Genomic DNA, 25,355 nt, shown 5'->3' with positions numbered 1-25,355 from the left:
TCAGAAAGACGGTCATCTCTTATTGAAAACTGCTAATTTTGTAGCACTAAAGCATGGGAAAACATGGTATCCCAGAAAAAGAGTAGAAGTTGACCATTTGCAAGTTTATGTCAAATGCATGTCAAGAACAATTGGAATAAATAAATTTGTTTGGCCGGAAAAAACAAGACGAGTATTGGTATAATAGTCTAGACATATTATGCACAATAGATCCACCAGGTACCTATATCAAAACGGGCATTTTCTATTCAAGAAAAAGACTCTCTTGCTGCCCTAAGCTGTTTATGTTATGAGGTACACTTCTTTGTATTAAATTAAAAATAAATATGTACAAAAAAAAAAAAAAAAATCTGGGTGTGAAAATATTAAATAAATAAATATAAAAAAAACGCCATCACGTACTAACTTGGAACGATTATATTTCCAAAAATAATAGGAGTGACACCGATTTTTTGTGTGCAAATGTTAGACAAACATGTTGGTTATCAACCTAATGTAGTATCAGATATCTGCTATGAGGGCGACAGTTGTAATTAGATTCTAAATATTTGTGTTTTTGTGAAATTTATTGAAAAAAAGTTCCAATATCTGCTGGCGCCCTTATAGTGACACCGATTTTGATACATATTTTTGATGTATGTAAGTGTGGCTAGAAAATGATCTAAAAATGTTGGTGTCATCATGAAGGCGCTTTGAGAAAATTGGCCTTGAATATAGAAAAAAATTCATTTTCGGTCATTTTTAAACGGAGTTTGTGGGCGTCGCCCTCGTAGTGTCACCGATTTGACAGCTGTAACAGTATCTAACAAGACCATATAGTAATATGGAATTAAAAAATCCATGTCACTATAAGGGCGCTTCAAGCAACAAGCACATTAAAATCTGCAAATTTGAAAAACCGGCAAAAATGTGCCACGCCCCCTAAACAAAAGAAATTATTTTCGCAAAAATGGTGAGTCAGACAAAGCTCAAATTTCGGATTTACATTACATTTATGATAAGGAACAACATATGTGAAAATAAAAATAATTAAAAATGTCAACAATCACAAATGCTTTAAACTGCCTGATTCTTACAGACAATGGCTCTTAAATCAAGTCTTTAACAGTCCCAAAAAGACCAAACAGAAACCAAAGTTAACTCTAAAGTCGCATTGATACCCTAATTAACTAGAGGAATAGAGGAAATATTTTTCTCTGTAAAGTAGAACGAATCCAGTCGTACAAAAGTGTTTCATCTTGGAAAAACACATACATTCGCATGACTTTTCTTTTATTTCAACATTAAAAGAAGCAACTGAATCAAGTCTTTATAAATCACAAAAAAAGATAAATTAGAAACCGAAATAACTCTAAAGTCACCCTAATTAACTAGAAAAATATTTTTTCTCTCTGAAGTACAACAAATCTAGTTGTACTATAACAAGAAAAGCTTATCGTAAAAAAACACATACACAGATACGATTCTTCCTTTAATTTGAAGACTGAAAGAGCAACCTCAATCAAGTCTTTAACGGTGACAAAAAGATCAAACAGAAACCGAAATTAACTCTAAAGTCGCATTGATACCCTAATTAACTAGAGAAAATATTTTTCTCTATGGAGGAGAACAAATCTAGTCGTATAAAAGTGTTTTATCATAAAAAATTTATACGCACAATTCTTCTTTCTTTCAACATTGAAAAAAGAACCTGAATCAAGTCTTTAACAGTCACAAAAAGATCAAATAGAAACCAAAGTTAAGTTGCATTGATATCCTAATTAACTGGAGAAAATATGTTTCTCTCTGTAGTAGAACAAATCTAGTTGTACAACAACAAAGATAATTTACCTCGGAAAAACACCTACACACACACGATTCTTCTTTTAATTTGAAGATTGAAATAACCACCTAAATCACGTCCAAACAATGCCATAACGAGCCACAGAAAGAAAAACAAATCAGAATTAACTCAAAAGTCGTACGAATTGCCTATCCAACTGAATGAATAAGTAGCCGAACCTGTATCTTATCAGGCAGGGACCGCAAGCCGAGTTACTACCAGCAAAAGGAACACACAGCTAGAATGAAAGAAAAGGCAGGAAATAGAAATAAAAAAAACACATTAACGTGACAAATAATGCAAGAAAGAAAACGCGACGGTAATGGAAAGAAAAGGATCAAATAGAAACCAAACTAACTCTAAAGTCACTCTAATTAACTAGAAAAAATATTTTTCTCTCTGAAGTAGAACAAATCTAGTAGTACTGCAACAGTAAAAGCTTATCGTAGAAAAACACATAAACAGGTATGATTCTTTCTTTAATTTGAAGACTGAAAGAACAACATAAAACAAATCTTTAACAGTCACAAAAATATCAAACAGAAACCGAAGTTAACTCTAAAGTCGCATTGATACCCTAATTAACTAGATGATACATTTTTCTCTCTGAAGTAGAACAAATCTAGTCGCACTACAACAAGAATATTTTATCTCGGAAAAACACATACGTACACACGATTCTTCTTTTAATTTGAAGATTGAAATAACCACCTAAATCACGTCCAAACAATGCAACAACACGCCACAGAAAGGAAAAAACAGAAATCAGAATTAACTCAAAAGTCGTACGAATGGCCTAACCAACTGAATGAATAAGTAGCCGAACCTGTATCTTATCAGACAGGAACCGCAAGTCGAGTCACTACTAGCAAAAGGGACACACAGATAGAACGAAGGAAAGGGCAGGAAATAGAAGGAAAAAAACACATTAACGTAACAAATAATGCAAAGGAAGAAAAGATGACGGTAATGGAAAGAAAAGGATCAAATAGAAACCGAAATAACTCTAAAGTCACTCTAATTAACTAGAAAAAATATTTTTCTCTTTGAAGTAGAACAAATCTAGTAGTACTGCAACAGTAAAAGCTTATCGTAGAAAAACACATAAACAGGTATGATTCTTTCTTTAATTTGAAGACTGAAAGAACAACATAAAACAAATCTTTAACAGTCACAAAAATATCAAACAGAAACCGAAGTTAACTCTAAAGTCGCATTGATACCCTAATTAACTAGATGATACATTTTTCTCTCTGAAGTAGAACAAATCTAGTCGCACTACAACAAGAATATTTTATCTCGGAAAAACACATACGTACACACGATTCTTCTTTTAATTTGAAGATTGAAATAACCACCTAAATCACGTCCAAACAATGCAACAACACGCCACAGAAAGGAAAAAACAGAAATCAGAATTAACTCAAAAGTCGTATGAATGGCCTAACCAACTGAATGAATAAGTAGCCGAACCTGTATCTTATCAGGCAGGAACCGCAAGTCGAGTCACTACTAGCAAAAGGAATACACAGATAGAACGAAGGAAAAGGCAGGAAATAGAAAGAAAAAAACACATTAACGTGACAAATAATGCAAAGAAAGAAAAGGCGACGGTAATGGAAAGAAAAGCATCAATGAAGAAAAAGTGCGGCGCTACAGAGGGAGAGAAAAAGATACAGCGATATAAAAGGCAGCGTTATCCGCCTTCTTTGGCTGGGGAGGAGAGATGGCTAATTGCATTAGCGTGTTCGGGGCTGTACAGTTGAAATCGGTCAGGTCTCTCTCTGGAAGAAGAAAAAGTGAACTAAATGGGGAAGAGAGACAAAAGTTATAGTTGGACGAACTTGCATTCTGGTGGGATGCTTCGCAAAGGGCGGGAGAGGGCAGACGATAAAAGACTCGGGGAAGTGCCCCATTTCGGTTACCGAGATTATATTGGGTCAGCCAGTCGGAATCGAAGATTGGTTTCATCGAACAAAAGGAATGGTTTGGGATCGGAGAAAATAATTTATATTGTCCTTAATAGGATTTTTCACATTTTTTTTTTAATGAAGGAATGAAATAGAAGCACCGAAATTCACACGAACGCTCGATAAAGAAAGAATACCACGATTCTCATAAATTAATCAAAATATATGTGAGACATCCCCTACAATTATAAGAGCCTTTAATCATGGTATTCGAGATTATATCGGGTGGACCAGTCGGAATCGAAGATTAGTTTCATCGAACCAAAAGAATAGAAAGGAATTGTAGAAAATAACTTAGATTGTTCTCATAGGACTTCTTTTTAATGAAGAAACAAAACAGAATCACCAACATTAACAATAACGCTCGAAAAAAGGAACAAAAAGGAAGAATACCACAACCCTCATAATTTAATCATAGTATAAAGGGTTATATCCTATAATTATAAGTCTTGAATCATAGTATATGAGATCATATTGGGTCAACCAATCGTAATCGAAGATTAGTTTCATCGAACAAAAGGAATAGTTATGGACTGTAGAAAACAATTTTAAGTTTTAATGTTATTTTATAAACGAGCCTTGTAAACTTGCAACAAAACCTAAGTTTAAATTAACTAGCAACTGATTTTCAATAATGCAATCTTTTGAACTGATTTATGCCAAGATCTTTAGTAGTAGAATCTAAGGATCTTGGGATACATCGGTCAAACTTCTCGCTCCAATTTCTAAGGATTGCTTGCCATCTCTATATGTTAATTTCTTTAATCTATGTAGTTGAACCATGTGACTTGGGATGTTGTCTCAGCTTTTCCTAATAAAAGGATCATAAAGTGCATTTGCTATAACCGTACTTTTGATAAATCTCATTCAACGAGTTAAAAAAAAAAAGTCTGGAAATCGTCTAAAAATAGCAACATTTGATCAACGCTAAAATACATCCGAGCCTTGGGGCCAATAGCAAGAAGACTTAAACGATGATCAAACTAATTCGTACATTATTAAAGGGAAAGATGGTGGAGTTTAAAGCAGAAAAAGATTTTATATCCGTCCATAATAATCAGAACAATGTAATTAGTTCTGTACACTAAATAACATTGCAAGATTTTTTTCATTCAACTTTGGCTGAAAGAACAAATCATCCAATATACGAAGATCATTCAAGTACGCGAGAAAAAATTGTTGATAAAACAGTTGCTCCGCGTGCACTAGATGTGTCCCACGCATTAGAAAAGTAAAATGGTAAAAAATGTACTCGCTGTGGCGCCAAGTATTTTTTTAAAAAAAAGGAATATTTTTTACACATTTTTTTCAACAATACGGTTCAAAGAATTTCTAGCTTGTTAAAAAAAATTTTGTGACTTTTTTGAATAAAAGTTTGAATAGGACAACGTTTGTCGGGTATATATATATATATATATATATATATATATATATATATATATATATATATATAGAAGAAGGAACTTACAAACTTACAATTCCATATCTTTAGAGAATTACCAGCGAGTGCTATATATTCCCTACAACACTTTCCCAACTGCTTTTGTTCATGAATATTTCACTTGAAAAGAGGGTGAAAGAAATTAATTTAAAACCAACAACCTACCAAAAGTGCGGACACAATATAAAAGGCAAACTCCACCTCCTGCTAAGTTGAAACAGCAAATTTAAGAAAGAAGTTAAGTATTGATTTCACATTTCCATACTTTCGCCGTCAGCAACTAGGCAAGTAGGACAAAGGGAAAAAAAGAAGGGATAAAAAAAAAAGAAGATCGAAGGTTCAGGGACTAAACGCATTCTTTATTTGTCTCCATTCAACTGTTTTTTATTCTTTTAACTGGATAAAGCTAAATTTTAAAAGAAAAGCATCGGGAGAAAGGGAAAAATCTATACCCTTTTCTGAAAATGGAAAATGATCGAAATATTTCCTTTAGTGTACTCCCAAATGCAGCAAACAATATCAAAATATAACTTTATTTCTCCAATGTCAAGGGAAGCATCCGAAAGAGAAAATAAAATACCTGGATAGAGACAGGTTCTATTTCATGAGTCTCGTGTGATTTTTTTTTTTCGACATATAATAGAAGGTTTATGCATGAATTTGTGAAAAGGCAAATATTTGGCTGCGGTTCTTAGGGAGTTTCTAATAAAGAAAAATTAATATAATTCCTGTTTTTGTACCATTTTTCTTAAAATATTATATTAATATAATATTTTAAGGCAAATGGTACAAAAACAGAATTTATTGTTATTGCACTTTTGTTTTACTTTTTGAATTACGTAAAATGTGAATAAAATATTTTATCTCAAACCCTCCTAACAATTTACTCATTATTCTAAGAGATTTTCTGGAATTGAATACTTTAGGTTAAAGGTCACATACCTCATGGATAATAAATTCATAATATTTGTTGTATAATATAAAATATATGAATATAAGTGCTTTGTACTTTATACGATGCGCAAAAAGAAACATTACAATTACTCTTTGCGTGCACGTCTTCATGTTATTAACACACATCAGAATGAGTGTAAAGTATGATAACGGAACTAAAACAATCGCTACACGAAAAAAATACATGGTAGTAATATACTGAAACATTTTATGTTGTTTAGCGAAGATTGAACAGAGTCATTCAAATTAGTGCTAACAGAGTTGCATTTGTCCATGTATTCAGTCGGAGTAAAAGTAATTACTTCAATGAACAGGATAATACGTTTTAAAGTTGAATCAAAACATAGTACATAATTGATTGTACAACTAATTCTAAGTTTAATAAAAACAAGCCCAAACTAAGATAAAATAACGATAACATCAGACAAAATGGTACATAAATGACGCCATGTTATATGAATCTTATATAGTTGCTTCTGTATACGCAAAAACTCTCATCAAATATCCGACTCAAAGACTTGAGCAAAATTATTTGCTGAGTGAAGAGAACGTTGCACCTGTTATATTAATTAAGAGAATATTGTATAATTTGTATTCAGTGTTGCGTCATATACGAGCCTTGATTATTTAGTGAACAAAAGAAATCGTCTGCGAGACTTCGCAGAACAACTCAACTCAGAAAAAGAACCCAGCATTCTATAGTTGTAGTTCCTTCTTCCTTCTTCGCCGACTTGCTTGGATAATGGTTTTATTTGGTAGAGCTTCCGAAATGGAGTATGGCTACCTTCTTAGAATGGGGTATTGGTCCTTAAATTTTTTAGAATAGACAATTGGTCCTTAAATTTTAAACAGCTATATTGGTTAACTAACAATGATTATTCGAATCATCTTGTACATATGGTGAAATAGTCTATAAAGAATTTTTCTAAATGCAAATTAGTCTTCATTTGAACCAAAATATAGAAAAGCTTAGAGTATCGCCGAAACATACAGTAAACAAAAAATGTGCTCAAAAATTATGATCATTATTCAATAAAAGTATTTTTGATAAATATGTAGACTTACGTAACTGTATTAGCAGAATGATATTCTTTCGAAGAAATATTTTTTTCTTAACTGCCATTTATTCTGAACACATGCAGATTTTTTTTTTTTTTTTTTTTTAATGTTTCAAATTACGCTCTAGGTGTTTCTTCAAACGACATTTTATTTTTCGTAAAACCAAGTTTAAGTGAACGAGAGTAGACGGGTTGAGATAATTATTGACCTAAAAAACATTACACAACGCATGCTTCCGAGGTTCAAAACAAAGTTACCATAACCGCTAAACCTGTGTTTTCAAGTTATGAATTGTAAACATATTGAAGTACTACGGTGAGTGAATATAAGAAGTGCATATAAGATTAAGTTTTCTAATACATCCATTCTATTCAAGATAAAAAGGCCATTCAAGTGTTAGCACATATGTTAGGCGTAAAAAACACGATTTAGGATGACAAGTTCGGTCAGTTTGCTCAATAGCCCAGTTGGTACTTCAGCCTCAAACTATTTTCCTTATTACTATAAACTGAGTGATGACTCCCATAACGGGAAATTCTGTTACAAGGTTAGATTATCGACAAAATTAGGAACTTCAAGTGTTAACACAAAGACACTTTGGTAAAATAAAGTATTTGTGCCTTTAAACTTCAAGAGATTAACAAAGAAATAAGTAATTGATACGGAAATGTTGTTGTTGTTGATGTTGTCTTGTGTCATCTAGGTTGTCAATTTTGGAGTACGCTGCTTCACTATTCCAACTGTATCGTAATTTGGTGTGAAGTTCGACTTTCATGGTACACACTTGCTATAAAGGGCCGTTTATTGGGTAGGCAATCGTTCCACAACCCAATAACACATTCTCACAAAGGAACGACACTGGCAGGAAAGAGAAGGTACATCCATGCTCGATTCGGGATTGGAACCCAAGCCCTCCCCATTGCAATCAGACTTCTCTGACCACTAGAGAGGCGGTATGCAAATACAAAATGCAATCATGAAAAAAAATAATCAAGACTAAAGAACATAAATTAAAACAATAGAAAGAGATGTAAATGCGTTAAAAAGTACTCATTTTTCAGCTGATTAGCGCACTTGATTTTTAATTTGGGTTAGAAAGAGAGAATCTCTAAATGCCAAAGTTCAAACTGCAAGTTGTACTTGAACTTTTAACCAACGAATTTAATACGATTCACGAGAAGAAATAATCGAGTTCAATATTTTTAATCTCACTAACTTTCCTTTTTTATTTATTAAAGCTACCTGTCTCCAGCATTCGTGTATCAGTGCCACAAAATTCATTTATCTATTCAGGTGTTTCACTTTGGATTTCGAAAAGTATTGATTTTCAATCAGCAGGAAAAGGCAATACTTCCTGAGGGCATGTAACTGCATCGGGCCTTTTAATCAATATTTCATCTAATGCTCTGAAGTACAGCCTACGTGATTTATAAATACAAGGTGCTCTTAATGAAATTTCCCGCAGCCAAAGAAATTGAAAAAGATAGCCCAGTTTTAGGATACAGAAACATCAACCGACAGAAATGGTAAGAAGATATCTGGGAAAACAGCCACTTAAAAGAATGGAAGACATCCCCGCGGGACGTTGGGAATGAAATTATCTTGACGGTTTCTCACATTTGCTGAAAGAGAATTGAGCTTTGGAAAATGGTCGCCGTAACTCGAGAGATTTTATCCTGTAGAAAAAGAGCAGAGAAATCCTCACTGGGATTATTTTCGAATAGGATGTAAAAGAGAAGGTCGTACGTTCTACAGCAGATTTTTTTTTTCAAATATAAATTGAAATTGCATAAATATCTGCGATAAACATAAGGGTGATAAATATTGAAGCAGTATCCTTCTATTACTATTGATTTGATATTTAAGCAACGGAAAGTGCTATTTAGAAAGGTTAATATCGACAATTTCCACAAAACACAGTGTTTCTTTGTAAAAAAGAAATAATGTTGAATTCCACAAATTGCAGATTACTTTCCACTGTAGGGTACCCCGCACCTACCACTATTTGTGGTTTAACCAGTTGCAGGGGACCCTGAAGTCAAGATAGCTCTGGTTTTTTGATCCAGACCAGAAAACGAGCAATACCTGGTCCATCCCATATTTAACGTCCCCTAGTCACTATAAATGGATACGGTGGTTTTTCGACCGGTTAGGATCAAACCCGGTACCCCCCGGTCACAAGTCCGGTGCCTTATCGATCAGGCCACCACGGCCCAAATTGCAGATTACAGCAGACATATGTTTCGGGGTTACAAGGAACGAAAATATGTGAGCTCATGGATGAAAAGACTTTCCATCTATAAGCTCACTTCTTTTGCATTGAAAACGTAAAATTCCCTGTAACCCCGAAACATGTGTCTGCAGTAATCTGCAATTTGAGCTGTGTTATTTCTTTTTTCACTTTTCATGTACGAAGATGTTTATTTTTTTTCACAGTGTTTTTAATTTGAACGATCGTTTTGATTGAAGGGATTTCAAAATCGGGACTGTATGGGTACGGGCTAGTATAAAAGGGCACAATTAGCGGCTTCCACCAGTGACAGGGCGACTAAATGAAAAACTGCCGATTAAAAATCATCTGCCAATCGATACCTTATCGTTACTTCAAAAAATAAGTCAATGACCTTAAGACATTAAGCAATTAGTAAAATATTTCCCGCCAAAATTAAGATGTAGTTTTTAAATGAAAAACTGGCGATTAAAAATCAATCTTTCAATAGATACCCGGTCGTCACCTCACAAAATAAGTTAATGACCTTAAAAGAAGAAGCAATTAGTAAAATCTTTTCCACTAAAACCAAGATGTAGCCTTTATGAATTAATTCATTAAAAAAATATAATTTACATGAAGTAATATATTAAGAACAGCGATCAGCAAATTAAGAAAAGGTATCGTTTAGTGATTACGAAAAATTGGTCACTAGTTTTAAAAAATTGGGTATTAATAAAACTACAACCTGCCACTGACCACTAAAGAATTTTTCCCCTATTGCATTTAAGTTAGGAAATATGTCGTACAATGTCTTGTTGAACATTTAGTTTGAAAATATGTTATTTTTAAATTTCAGAATATTTTGGCTTTATTTTCGCACATACACATATTTAAGATATGTGGTCTTATTATTATGGTCTTTTTAAAAATCATAAAAGTTTGGTTGCAAAAATGCACATAGTAAACAATAATAATGCTAACACAGGTCGTCTATTTGTTTTATTATTTTTTATCAGATTATCTTAAGTATGCATATTTATAGTGGTTATCATTTTCCTGTTACTTCTATTTACAGCATTAAATGCTGTTTTTTTAGCTGCCTTCCTAAAACAAACAGCCTTTGATTTTCAAAAAAACAACATGTTGCACATATGCTGTCTAAAATCGATCGAAAAGTTGATCGATTACGAGAGGTACTAAGAGGTAGAGTTCACTGAAGAGGAATTAATCTTATCATCGATATAGGATTTATACTAACCATTACCGCTGTGATTTATGGCTTTAAAACTTGGGCTTTGATGCAAAAAAATATATTCTAACTTAAAAACATAGTCGTGCGAAAGATATGTGGATAAATACAGGTAAATATTGATTTATGGAGAGTAAAAACAGGCAAGGAAATATATATACTGATAAAAATCAAAAAAATATAATGAAATACGTCAAGAAAGAACGATTATCTTGGCTCGACCACATCGAGAGACATACCGATAATCGAGTGGAAAAACTTCTATATTAGATATCAACGTGCAGTAGAAGGAGAGGGAGACCAAAAAGGAGATGGCTAGATGATGTTTCAAGAGCCTGCGAACTATAAAGATTACCAAATGAAAAAAAAAAAGGCTAAAAACAGACTCGTCTAGAAGAGGACTATGAAGCAGGCTAAGACAGATCTCGGGTTGTAATGCCAAAGAGGAAAATAATGATGCACGATTTTGCGTTTAATATTTGGAAAAAAAAAAACACAGCAGCATGCGGAGAAATAATCAACATTCAGATGGATGGCAACAGAAAATTGCAAATCTACCATCGAATGCAGTCTTCGGCAAGAAACTATCGGAATGAGCTTATTTTTTATACTCATTAAAACTTCCATCGCATCCGTTTTATAGAATCCTCTTTATATATGCGCATATATTATCTCGGTAGCGATGTCTTCCCATCGCAGCAAGAAGCAACTAATATTCTGGTCAAGGAAGGAAAAAAGTAAAGGGAAAAAACATTCCGTAGTTCCCATCCGTCCTCAGGAGTAATTACATCCGGGGAGAGAAGTAATTACGTCTCCTGAGAGTTACTCATAATGGACTTCCAGGAACGCGCAGGAAATTTAGAACGACTGCATTTCGGTCAGTATTACAGCTTCCCCGATAACGAGAAGTACCTTCAGATAAACAGGAGGCTGCATAGAAGCCTGATTTGAAAGAAATTTATCCAATAATTGCTTTTAAATGAAAAAAATAGTTTTTAAATTTTCAACTGACTTTATTAAGTTAAAAAATACAAAAGCGAGCAAGACGTTTCAATTATAATAAATATTGAATTTCGATTTAATTAAAATACTAAATTAATTTTTCTGAAAGATGCTCTTAAGTGTAAATACGGAACTAACAGGAACTACTGCACTTCGGTGAGCATAACAGCTCCCTTCTCCCGAAACCAAAAGTACTTTGAGACACATTTGGCAACATAAAAGTATGATTTCAAAAAAAGGTTTGATCAAAAATAACATCTCTCTTTTCAAATGACAAAAAGCGTTCCTAAGTCTAAATATCAAATAATTTACTAAAACAAGCAAATCAAACAAATAAATTGAAATTCTGAAAAATACAGAGTTTCGATTTGTTAAAATACTAAAATATATTTTCCGTGAGAGCCTTTTAATTTATGAGTGTTAACAGGAAAGTCATTGCTCAAAGCGCTAAGATATCTTTTCTAAATAAAAACTAATAAATATTTTCAAACCGTTCACTCAAATCATTGAGAATAGATAAAATAGAGGGAGTGAAGACTTTCATTCGTGAAGCTAAGATCCCAAGTCACGTGACAGATTTAAATGCAAAGCATTGGAAGAAATCAGGTTTATTTCGCTAGTTTCACACAAAACGTGTCAACCATTTGTCGGTGTTGAGTCACGTGACGTGGAGTTTTTGCCTCAGCTGTTGCTAAGTCAATGATTGGACTGGCTCCCTTCCTCTACTTATTCCTGCTCTAAGACTCAAACCTGCAATTCGCAAAACTATCTTTCACGTTCATCGCGTTTTCTATGCTTTGCAGCAAAATATAGCACGTTCATCCTGGATTAGTAATATTTATCGTAAAAATAGAGAAAATATAAATTTTCTTATTTTTCTTCTTTATTAGTCTTTTATTTACTGGTACTTCAAATTGCTACGGCCCGGTATTGTTTTCTTTTAAACTATTTTACGTCCAGAGGGACTTAGTTCATGCAGGACGGCATTCAGTTGGCTGATGAAACTCTAGCGGATTAGCAACCCGAAGATAAGTTATTCAATAAAGCTCAACCAGTTTTTAAACTTCAGTAAAATAATGGATATGCAAAATTTCAATCTACATACGGTCTTACAGACGTTTGACTAAACACGTAAAGTTTGTTTTTAACAATGAAGACAAGCAGTCTATTGGGAATTTCAAATTTGATTCCAAAGAAAGATGACACGTTCACGTCCCCTCTGCCGTCAGATGCACAGCAGCCTTCCGAGAGCTAATCCCCAAAGGCGAAGGTATTGGCGTTTGGAGAGACAGCAGGATGGGCGTCCCCAGATTAAAATGGTACCCACACAGCGACGTTCCTAGATCACAATGCCGAAAATTCCGACATTCATGGAACTATTTCCTCGCGCCAAATCTCGAAATTAAAGCTCCGGGCCATGCCTTCAAAAATATTGGAAAATCTGAAGGCAGTGGTATTTTACGGGAGCGCTATTGAGCGTGCAGGGAAGATGAAAGGGCCTTGTAGGGAAGAACTTAAATGGATTGAATTTCTAATGGAGTAGAACTCTTTGGATTGGCCGTCTAGGCGCGTTCCACGAGACTTTGCAAAGTCCTCCTCTTTATGAGAGAGTGGAGTTTTATGTAACATTATTGTTCCAAATAAGACATAAACTATATTTTACGGTTTATGATAAGAACATTTAAAAGAAAAATAAGTATAAGAACAAGCTGTAATTTGATTTTGATTACGAATCACTCATAGAAAGACTTTTTTTTTTTAAATAAAGAATTTATAAGTTGTTAAAAACAACATCAATCAAGCACAAAATTGCAAATTATTGTACACAACAGTTTTGGAATTGCAAGGAAGTCTTTTTCAATGCTTAGGATTTGACGACATAGGTGAAAGAATATTGGGAAAGAAAAGTAGATTTATAGTTTTATCCTTTAAGGAGCAATAATTAACATAAAGGAACTTATATCAGACTGGCTTTCAAGGCAAATCTTGTATTTCAAGTACATTTAAAAATATCACGAAGGGAAAATGTATCCGGAAATTTGTATTGCTTTCTTTGCTTGTTGGACTTTGCGAGCCTTAATAGTGTGATTTTTGAAAATGGAAAATTATTTTTCAACTCCAAAATTGTAAGGTATCTTAATCGCTGCCAAGATTTGTCCTTTTGCGAAACGCGATTTCTGTTTTCAGTCAGCAAAGTATTGAGATTCTTTGAGCAAATAAACCTTAGCTTTTCAATACAGAAAGAAATAACTAGGTACTGCTCACTTGGAACAACAAAATGCAGTAAAAGGTGTTTGGGAAAAATTAGCAATTTTCTTGGGCAGACCGTTCTTGACTGACTTCCAGACTAAAAAAATACTAAGCTTTAAGAAATAAAGAATCACACCAGTATACCTTTTACGACAAATTTTCCATCATCGCCTCACACATTAAAGATTTATTTGCTCCGAATTTACACCCGAGCTCTTCGACTGAAACACTTTGCTGCCCTTAATGGATTTCACATAACTGGAAATTGCTGAAACTAAAGTCACTTCCCACTGCTCATTCTTCCAGAGCAATTTCTCATACATTCATAACATCCACTCGTTCAAGGGAGACACTGCCACTGCCAGTAGCACTCACTCTACAAACGGCACTACTTTAATGAATCGAGAATTGGCGATCAAGGGATGTAGATGGTGATGGCACTTCTCGCCGTAATGCGAAGATTCCCTCCATCAGAGGAATTTTTCTGTTTGAGGAACATTCGAAGCAATGTAACGCTTTGGCACTTTATTCCCTCGCGTGTTCATGAACCTTTCAGTATTAATGCTAGCATCCTGCCTCCTGGAATGTTCTTCGCCGTGCAACGTGAATACATTAATTCCTGAAGAAACGTACTGTAGCGTGGTTCATAAATATTCAGTACTGCCCGCAGAGACCCACTGTCATGAATATTTATAAAAGAGGTTATATTAATAAGTTTTTCGTATTTTACTGTCGAGAATGTCTTACAGGAGGATCATGGTTTCGCGAATCCCTGAACTTCTCTTAGATTAAGGCTGGATTCTGAGGGAAATGATTTTATCCGAGCTCTTAAGATTAGATTAAAGAACGTATAAAAGATCATTGGAAGTTTACAATTATAGTCTCATAAAAGAGTGGTTTCAGTGGGTGTTCAGGGTATTGGAAAAGAGTTGACTAATGAGAAAAAGAAAAGAAATAGGACATCGATGACGAAGAAAGCACAGGGAAAAATCGTCAAATTTTAGCATGTTTTACGGGAAAAAAGTTCAAGCAAAAATTACTTTATTATAAATTTACTTTATTATTCAATTAAAAAGAGGCGGTGTGTAACTGTCAAACCCGCACACGTGCAGATGCCCCCGAAACGGCAACTTTAACCGTAACTGCAAAAAAAAAAAAAAAGACTACAAACTTAACTTAAAAACATAAGAATTACTTAATTATTTTGAATATTTTATTTAACACCTAATTTTTAAAATGGTATGCTGATCATTTAGTTTCATTGTTTTTATTTCTCGTATGAAATACATTAAATTAGTTTGGGGGGTAAAATTAAAGATTTTTACGAAAATTTTTAATGAACATTTTGAGAAAAAAATATTTTTTAACAAATATTCTGTTATATAATTTAAAAAGAATTGTCTGGTTGTATGTTGTGTAGCATAACTGCTTGTTGGTGTTACACAACTTTTTTTTTTTTTGTCTCTTGCGCTGTCGTTTGTCTGTGTTACGCGTTTCAAATACGTATCTTGTTTACATATGTGTCTGTTTATGAATTAAAAATAGGATTCTTAAATTATTAATTACGGCACATGATGTGGATTCTCAAATCGTAGATTTAATAGCTAAAATCAAATCTAGAACAGCCATACTGGAGTGAGTGGCAATACTCTCACTTTTCTCGGGGTCTTTTTCCTTCCGTGGCCGATTAACAGAAATTGGAAAGTATTTTAGGTCACTAGCGAAACTGGAAAGGAATCAAGGTTACTCTGTCTACATCTTTAATGTTCACGCTAGAATCAAGGAGAAATAATAGAGCACCTACAAGTGATTCCCCAATCAGAATGTGAAATAGACTCTGAACTACTACAGAAGAAAAAGATAGCTTTTCATATTGCAGAGTTACGTTTTGGAAAAGCGGACGAATCAGACAACATCCATTTTTATGTTTTGAGTCAAGGGTACTACCGCATTTCAACCCGAAGTACTACATTGTTTTCAGAAGACGGGTACATATACGATATTTACTTTTGGTATTAACATCTCAAGAATTAATATTATACAAAATTTCAGAAAACTTCTTGGCGTAGTGCCACAAGGCCAGCAATAAAACTCCGGACTCAAAATGCTTCTGGCACTTGCCACTGCACCAGCTTTGAACAAACAGGTTAGTGAATTAAGAAAAATCTTACCAGTAGGTTTAGCAGGCAGTGCCTTTGGAATGGCAACTGGAAGGTTCTTTTGGTCCTGGTCCTCGCTCTCCAGTTTATCGTGCGTAGAGGAAGACGGCAATTGGCTCTGGCTGGCCATTGGCTGAGAGAGCCTTTCCGGAACGGATATAGACCCATTTACAGAAGGCCTGAGGACGTTGGCCTTGAACTCCCAGGGCGGATCGTAATCTTCTGACGACCTGTGGTCGTTGTCTGGACTCTGAGGGACGTTGTCCAGAGGCCGGACTTCGGACAAGAGGCTGGAGGGTCTGGTGGCCTTCCGACGAGAACAGTCCTCGATGCCTTGAGAATGGTTCTCCTTCAACTCCGAATCAGAATTCTGCGTTTGGCTGGGATCGGAAAATAATGAGTTCGCCTTGTTCTTGGGCTTTGATAAGCGGGTGTGGTCTCTAGGTAGCACCTGAAATAACAACGAAGTGACAAATATGACATCAGAATGTTTTTCTTCCTTTCTTTATAACTGGAAAAAGTTGCCAAAATAGAAAAAGAAAATATAAACCACTGCTTGTATAACATCAGCCAACTCGGGTATCATATCCAGAGATTTGCAGTTTCGTTATAATTATTCCAACACATCAGTCTGGAACAGTGAATAACCGAGCTGGAGGCAGATGTCGTCTCATTGAAGCTAACAGCGCCAACAAGATAAGGGAACGAAATTGCAATCTCTGGCAGTGATAATCAGGCTGTCTGTTTTTTTTTTTTTTTTGCATGTGGTTCTGATTTAGGCCTGGCTAAGGGGCGGTACTTACTGCTAACAAGCCACAGTTGCCAGAAAAACCCATGAAACTAATTTAAAAATAAAAACAAACGATGATACGACATAGTTTTTAACGGGCAGTTTAGAGGAAATAAAGCTTCATTAGCTAGAGTGACAACAAATGGAACTATGTCTCGTATCGACACTGAAGATTTGAGTGAGAGAAATATTAATGATCGTGATGAACTCTAAGATTAGATTTCCGAGAAGAATAATTTTGAGAAAATTTTGAGAATATCCCAAAAATAAATAAATAAATAACGATATTCCACAGCAAAGGCGCAGAAACAAAAAAACGAACGCTATGCCTGCATAGATGAAATCTAGTTCAAAACTTATAAACAAAAAATTTAAAAATAAAATTAAGTTGAAAATTTGACAATGCATTATTAATTTAGGGTAACTTTGGTTCTATATTATTATATTAATAACTGCCCCACACATGCTTTAATAGAGTTATTGCAGAGTCACCCAAAATTAAGAAACAATAATTCAAAAAACCATTTGAAATTAATTATCAACCTTATATGCAAACTTTTCCGGCTATTTCGCTTAACTTTGAGCCAGGTGAAAAAAGGGATATAAAATTAATTAAAAGTACTGCAACTTTGCATTAAAAAAAATGTTTGTTTTTTCTCTCAAGACTCCTCATTTTGATTTATAGCATCATACGATTTGTATAATTTAATAAATGGAAACATACGATTGAATATTATAGAATTTGAATTGCCCTTTTATGGCTGAAGTTTATAATGAATTTTTCACATAAATTCTACAACATGAAAAAAAAAAAAAAAAAACTTTCAGCCCATAACTTTTTATACCTCTTTGAATAAAGCATAATAAAAAAAGTAATGTGCCTAAAGTTCATAAAAAAAATTAAAGCTCCAATAAGAACGATTTTTAGGATTCAAAAGTCAAGCCTTACCTACATTCGAAACACAAACTAAATGCATCTCAAAGATAAGAACAAACTGATGTGTGCCTCACATGACTTCCTTCCACTCCAATTTAATGTCATTTATTGGCAATTTTAATGAGGTTCAATAGTTTACTTTCTAAATATCACCTACAGTGGCCAAATTAAAAACCAGATTTTAAAAAAATCGCCAAATTTGTCGCCAAGTTGGCGATAAAACTTGGGGATCAAAAGACTGGTGATAGTGCCCGCCAAGTGTCCTCCAAATTATAACACCACTTGAGTTTACATCGAAATTAACAATGATTTCCCCTCAAAAAGGGGCAAAAGATCCCCCTAGAAACACCCGAATACAATTAAAAGGGGAGGTGCACAACTTGACCCCACTAGAAGTCTACGTACCAAATTTCAACTTTCTAGTACAAACCGTTCTTGAATTATGCGACATACATACGCACATACATATATACGTACATAGACGTCACGAGAAAACTCGTTGTAACTAACTCGGGAATCGTCAAAATGGATATTTCGCGTGTCTATACGTTCTTAGACACTTTTCCACGTGTGGTCGAGTCGAAAAAAGAACTTCACATTCATTTGGGGGTGAGCAAAATGGAAATTAAGGTCGATTTTGGAGTGAAAATTTTTTCGCGAATGCAATACTTCCTTTTTTGTAAAAGGAAGTAAAAACTCATACACATTAAAATATTGACTCTCATTGTTGTACAGGCTGCAAATTGCATAAGAAAGAAAGTAGGTTTTTTTCAAAATGAAAGCATTGAGAAATATACTCAAAAAGTATTCGTGAATTTAAAACTTAGGAGAACAACTTCAATATCATTTTTAGACTTAATAATTATATTCTTCTCGTAGTTTTAATTTATCTAAAGTAAAGGCGAATAAAAATAACTAGTATCATTATAAGGATTGTTTTTGATGCTAAAATGCAATGCCTTGAAATCAAATTTCTCTATTTAAAGAATACAAGATTGCGTATAGAGTTCACTTAATGGACTGTTTTTAAAGGAGAAAATATTAATAATTTAAGGAGGTAAAAAGATTCATCAATTTAGAACTAATCTTTTGATTGTCAAGAGATTCTTGAAATACATTTTGAGCAGACAACATATGTTAATTATTTATAAACATAAAACGTACACCGTTATTCCAATTTCAACAAAAGTTTGACCATCTAGTGTTTTTTTTTTTTTGGGGGGGGGGGGAGGGGGGGAGCTTTAAAAATAAAAGAGATAAATTTGTTGAAATCTATACCAGTACTGATGTTATTATGTATTTATTTTTAGCCTACTTTCCTGTAAAAGTCAAAGAAAGAAGGAAATAAAATCACGAGAGATGGCTTAAAAGTCATGCCAAAAATATCGCTAAAAACAAAAGGGGTCAAAAATTTAAAAAATAAACAAATAAGTATTTTAAAAATTGGAAAGTTATGGTTTTGAGATGGGGAAAATGTGTGTTGTTTCAGTTTGTTTCCCCCCCCCCCCCCAATAACTTTTGGGTGGATAGCTCGATTCGAATAATTTTTTTTTGTTCGAAAGATCTCGGCAAAGACACCTCATTTCCATATTTCGCTTTCGATTTAAACAAGTTTTCGTAAAATTTTGAACCTTTCAAACAACCTATTACATTAGCTGTTATCATTCAAAACTCAAATACTTTTCTGCGGAGGGGGAAAATGATCAATTTTCGAATCCAACTTCTAGAGTTTTAGTGCACAAGTTTTAGTTATGTTTAGTTAAGTTAGTAAGCCTTCAACTTAGACTCCTGCAACCCAAAATCAGACGCCTATTGCGCAGTCTTGGCAGAAATAAACTCTGAGGGGAAATGACCGATTCTAACCCTTTGAATCTTAAAGCCTTTCACTTTCGTCTCCGACTTCTTTCCCCCACAATGAATAAAACTCCGACTCCACGACTCCGCACCCTTGGCAGAAATATAGACTCGAAGGGAAAATGACTGACCCCAACTTTTGGAATTTTAGAAGACTTAAACTCCCGGGTTCGACTACATTTCCCCAAAATCAGTCCAACTGATTCCGACTCCACAACTTTGGTAGAAATACAGACTCTAAGAGAAAAAATAACCGACTCCGACTGTTTAAATTTTAAAGTCTGCGACTCCCGACTGCGAAGACCTGGTTTCTGGCGTGATATAATGGTTGTTGAGACAAAATTTGTTTTTGTTTTCATTAAAGTTGCATTTTTTTTTTTTTTTGGCAACAAGAAATAAAAATAAATTCGGAGTACTTTATTTATTTACTTTTTAAATCAAAAAGAGCTGTGCAGATGATTTTTTTCTGATGAAAACTATTTATTTAAGAAGACATTTTATTATTTTTTTCTTTAAAGTATATTTATTTATTCATTTATTAGGTTTTGGCAAGGGGGAAAAATAAATTCCGATGCTCTTTATTTTTACCCAGAAAAGCTACAAACGGTTTTTCAAGATAAAATATATTTATTTCGATAAACTTTTTATTTTTTTATATTTTTCTTTTTTGAAAACGATTAAAGATATTTTATGTAAAAAATACATTAGCTGCATTGTTTAAAAGGTGCTACTACTTAAATGTCCATTTATTTTTTGCGATTCTATTTTATCAAATGAGAGAGACATATTTTGGGTTAAAAAATCAGCTGAAAATGTTATAATATGCGGTCTTAGCTAATTAAGAGAACATTGATCAGTGCTAGAAAGTCGATGTTCGTACACGGGAAAGTAGGTTCGTTCAGTTTTAGACGGGACTTCTTGTTTGTATTTAGTGTTCAGTTTGAGAGAAATTTCAGTTCCACTTTACGCTTTGCTCAGTAATATATATTTACAATTAATTTCTGTATTTTTAAATTTTGGCTTTTGACTGGAATATATTTTTTATATATATGGGACTCATCATAATATAAAGTATCAGTTTTTTAAAAACAAATTTCTACTTGAAAAATAATGATTTGTACGAGTTGCTGGTGCGACCGTGGTCACGAGGTCACGCCAGCAACACGTACAAATCATTATTTTTCAAGTATAAGTTTGTTTTTAAAAAACTGATAATTTATATTACAATACATGACAGTTCCTTACATTCGACTATTCGAAAATAATTATAAGCAAAGCTTTAAAACTCTAGGAATGAAGTGCAAATATTTGAGTAAAAGTGTCTTATTTGAGCAAATAGATTGAATAATTTTTTATCATTTCATGTTTTTGGGCCATTCCACCGTCACGTACGGGACAATCCGACTCGATAATTTCACCAATATTTTGTGAAATATTCGTATATTTTAATTTAACAGGAGTCAGCAATTTTTTTTATCTTTACATTTGATACAGAGATACTACTGACACAGTATTTATTTCCTTTTTTTTCCTCAAAATTTAACTTTTTTTCATGCGCCACGTGCGGGACATCCAAAGTCAACCTCTTGTAGTTTACTGTGTGCATTATTTAAAACTTTTGCTCCATTAATATAGCAAAGACGAAACAAATTGTAGGTTTTGAAAGCTGACGTTCCAACGTAAAGAAAATGTATCTCCATTTGTTGAGAAATAATACATCAAACCGTTGAAAAAAAATATGTACATGACCATTCCACTGAAAACAGTCAATTTGTCCAGCAAGTGACAGTTCCTACATTTAATAAAAAAGGAATAATTTCAAAAGATAATGACAAAATTTTTTGCTATTATATAAGTTTCTTATTTCTTAAGCAACAAAATTTTGTTCATTAGCTTTTTAAATTATTGTTTTAAATGGAATGTAAAAAGCGTCACGTGTGAGACAGAATTACCGTTTTCCGTGAAATGGACCTTTTGCATTCATAAGTTTATGGCAAATAATTCCGAATTATAATTAAAGACAGCATAGAATTAAACCAAATACTCCCTTACCTTAAAATACAACAAAGGATTTATTGTCTTTAAAATGTATATGCAACCGTGAAAATCGGAAAAGTGGTTGATATCGACATTAGCCGGTTGAATATCAACATTTACATACGAAATACATCAGTGGATGACCGAATGGTTCTGTTGAATCACTGATGAAAACCAACATTCTCCAATTTCGGTTTTTCACTGCTTCATATATACAAACACACGCATACAAAGAAAAAAAAGACACGTTAGAAAAAGACAACATTTTGCTTTGCACGCAATTGAATGAAAACGTTAAAACTCAAAACTGGTGGACGTTTTAACTCAAAAGAATCCCAGATTAGCACAAAACAATTATAATCGGATTTTAAAATTTTATATTTCAGAAACTAACGCACAGATTAAAATAATTGATAGACGAAATTAAAGAAAAATATGGCATTTATTTTTTTGTTTAGAAATATTAAGAGTGTGAACTTTTTGCTACATGACAAATAAATATTTAATCTATAATCTGGTTCATTCTACACATGCTGTAGTATCAGAGTCGGACTTATTTTGTGGTACAGGAGTCGGAGACGAAGGTTCTAAAAATCTAGGAGTCAGAGTCGGTCATTTTCTCTCTGAATCTGCATTCCTGTCATGGCTAGTCAGAGTCGGAATCGAAATTCCTAAAATTCTAAGAGACGGAGTCGGGAGTTGGTCATTTTTCCACCGACCCCTCAGCCCTGGTAGAATCTTTTACGCTTTATATTCATTTAATTTTGATACAGTCATATTTATCCCTTACTTGCGTCAATGTAAAGTTTACCAGATATGGCACTTTGATTTCTATTAATATTTTTTTTTATGTTTCGTAAAACCAAAAAATAGGAATATAATCAGAATCTGCATGATTTTTTAGCGCCAAAAAAGTACTTTTTGTGTTTTGATAAGGTGAAAATTATTTCGAATTGTTCAAAAAATACCCTAAAAATAGCTAAATCAAAATCTCTTTTGAAACATTTTCTTCACCAGGAGCATTTTCCAACAAAGTTAGTTTGACAAAACCTGTTAGCCTTAAGTTTCCCGGTAGGGATTAATGTTAAGGTCTTTTGAACTTATTCAATGACGTCATACGCGCCATGTGCAACACAGTAAAACCTGTAAAGTTGACTACCCTTGTAAGTTGACCACTAAAGTGCTGCACCACAAGCGGTCCTTACACAGGTTTCACTGCATTTTTTTTTAAATTTCATATATAGTCAATTTCATTGCAATAAATGGAAATTAAAATTTTTGTCATCCAGTCACAACACAAACTTTTATTATTTTAATTCAATGCAGGAAAAATTATACAAAGTAACCGCATCTTATTGTATTGTCGTTAAAGGTTGAATTGATACATAATTCACAGAAATTTAGTTTCGAACTAATAAGTTCAAAAGCTAGGTTTACAAAAATGTCACGAAGCAAAAAATAACATAGACATTGAGAGGGGGGGGGGGGGGGAACACAATAAAAATTATTTTTTTCCATTTTCCTTTTCGTATTCAAATTGCTACCGGTGAAATGCAGAAAAAAAAATGTCAGCTTTGACAAAAATAATTTCACTGTTATCGCTTTAACTTCTGTTTTTACTTCGTTTTATGTAGTAAATGAATGTTCACTCAAAGGAAGTTCAAAATTTTCACTCCAATTTCGGAATCAACGAACATTTTACTCGACCACGAAAGAACGTTGAGCAGTTTCTTTTTTTAGCCCGTCCGCACGTGCATACGTAATTACGAATGTATGGACTTCCGAAACATCCATTTTGAAGATCTACAAATTAATCACTATGCATTTTCTCGCGACGTCTGTATGTAGGTGTGTGCATTTGTGCATATGTATGTATGTACGTATGTATATTTATGTATCTAACCTAATTCAAAAACGGCCAGCCGCAGAAAGTTGAAATTTTGTATGTAGTTCCTGGGTGGGGTCTTGTTGTGCATTTTTTACTTTTGGTTGCTTTTGAATGTTTCAAAAGGGTTTTTTGGGGACAAATCGGTGTTGATTTCAATGCAAACAAAAGTAATGTTATAATTTGGAAACCACTTGGTAATAAATCTCCAAGCTTTTGGTCGCCAAGTTGGTGATATATCGTTAAGTTGAAGCTCTGTCTACAAAAATGATTTTTCGGATTTGGTTTCAATATGGCTTTGCTGCCGATATTTTGCGATTCATCCAATCACATAAAAATTGTCGATATTTACAAAATGAATCTCAGTAAAGCACTTTTTTTCCCGTATCGGTTCATGACAAACAAGGGGTGTACTTATTTAAAGTGTTTTCTGGCTTACTCTACGGCACTATTATATTGATGTCTTGTTCTTTCTACACATTGCATGCAGTTTTTATGAAATTTTAGATTACAGACGCTAATATCATATATGACTCGGATACATGAATACATTGCACTCCTTTTTGGAGTTTTGAAAAACATCGATTATTAAATCGACGTAAAAGAAATTAGTGTGGGGTCCACACTAAAATAAAATTCTATACACGGAATTTCCTCGAGCTAAAAAGCATTATTTTCCCTATTTATAATCAATATAAAAGTGCACTGTGAATCGCTATAAAATGAAATACTTTTAAGAAATTAAAGTGAGAAAGAAGGAACAAGCGAAGAAGCTAAAGATGTAGCCATTGCAACAAAACAAAACGCTAATAACTTAATTAAGAGATTTTCGAACTCAATTTAAAACGATTATAAATCTTCTTCTAATTGAGATAGAAGATTCGGCTTTCGACCGTTGGTCAAATAAGATTTGGGGTTAAACGAAATCGCTTTTTTCAGTGGTATAAAAAAAAAACTGTAACAATGTGTTCACTCTTTATTGACGATTACAATGAAGACATCAGTGGCTGGAATCGCGCAAAGCCTTGAAAAAATCAAGCGAAAAACGCAAATAACTTCCGCTGTAATTAAGTTGGAGAATTACGAATTCCATCTGATGCAGAAAAATCTGCTCTTTCGAATCACGTACAATACTGATATGTGCAGGTAATGTTTCACCCTTATATTTGAGAATTTATGAGAGAAGTGTGTCTTGAATTGGAATAAAAAACGAACTATTTTTCGAATTTTTTTCCAACCGGTCTCGAAACCTATCTGATGGTAAACTCAACAAGCTAAAATTTTTATCGAAATCGGCCGAGTAGTTTTCGAGTTTTGCAACTTGCAACACTTTCGCTGAGCGTTCAAAGAAACAAAGTTTTTAGAAACTTCATTTTATACTATGTAGTAGAGATTAATTTGTTTTCTTTTTTCTTATGATGTCATATAAAATTCTTGAACGTGTGAAGTATTATGGCGCAAACCGGATATCCATCCGACATTTTTTGCTTTTTATTTCTATACGTTTTTAAAATGTATCAAGGACTTTTCGGACACCCTGTACTTTCGTTATTGACAACATCACAAAAAATAAAGCCTCGTGATTACAGTGGAAAATATTTTATATCAGCCAAGTTATATCATCCAAATTCAATATAAAATCCATCCAAATTTTATATCATCCAAATTTTTGATGTCAATGTTAGTGTTCATTTTGTTACCAAAACGTCCACTTATGTAAACATCTTACTAATA

At 33.6% G+C, this 25,355-nt stretch overlaps 1 protein-coding gene across 1 annotated transcript in view; it reads right to left on the bottom strand.

Moving 5' to 3' along the window:
• LOC129224326 (uncharacterized) overlaps nucleotides 1-25,355 on the bottom strand; it is a 430,920-nt gene that overhangs the window by 45,590 nt on the left and 359,975 nt on the right. Inside the window, exon 4 of the mRNA XM_054858763.1 lies at nucleotides 16,131-16,569. Coding sequence (XP_054714738.1) covers nucleotides 16,131-16,569 — 439 coding nt within the window. The remainder of the gene's footprint in view (nucleotides 1-16,130; nucleotides 16,570-25,355) is intronic.

Source organism: Uloborus diversus, chromosome 6, assembly GCF_026930045.1.
Source record: "Uloborus diversus isolate 005 chromosome 6, Udiv.v.3.1, whole genome shotgun sequence".
Classification (NCBI taxonomy): domain Eukaryota; kingdom Metazoa; phylum Arthropoda; class Arachnida; order Araneae; family Uloboridae; genus Uloborus; species Uloborus diversus.
Note: the sequence above shows the minus strand (reverse complement) of the source record. Positions and strands in the feature narration are given on the sequence as shown.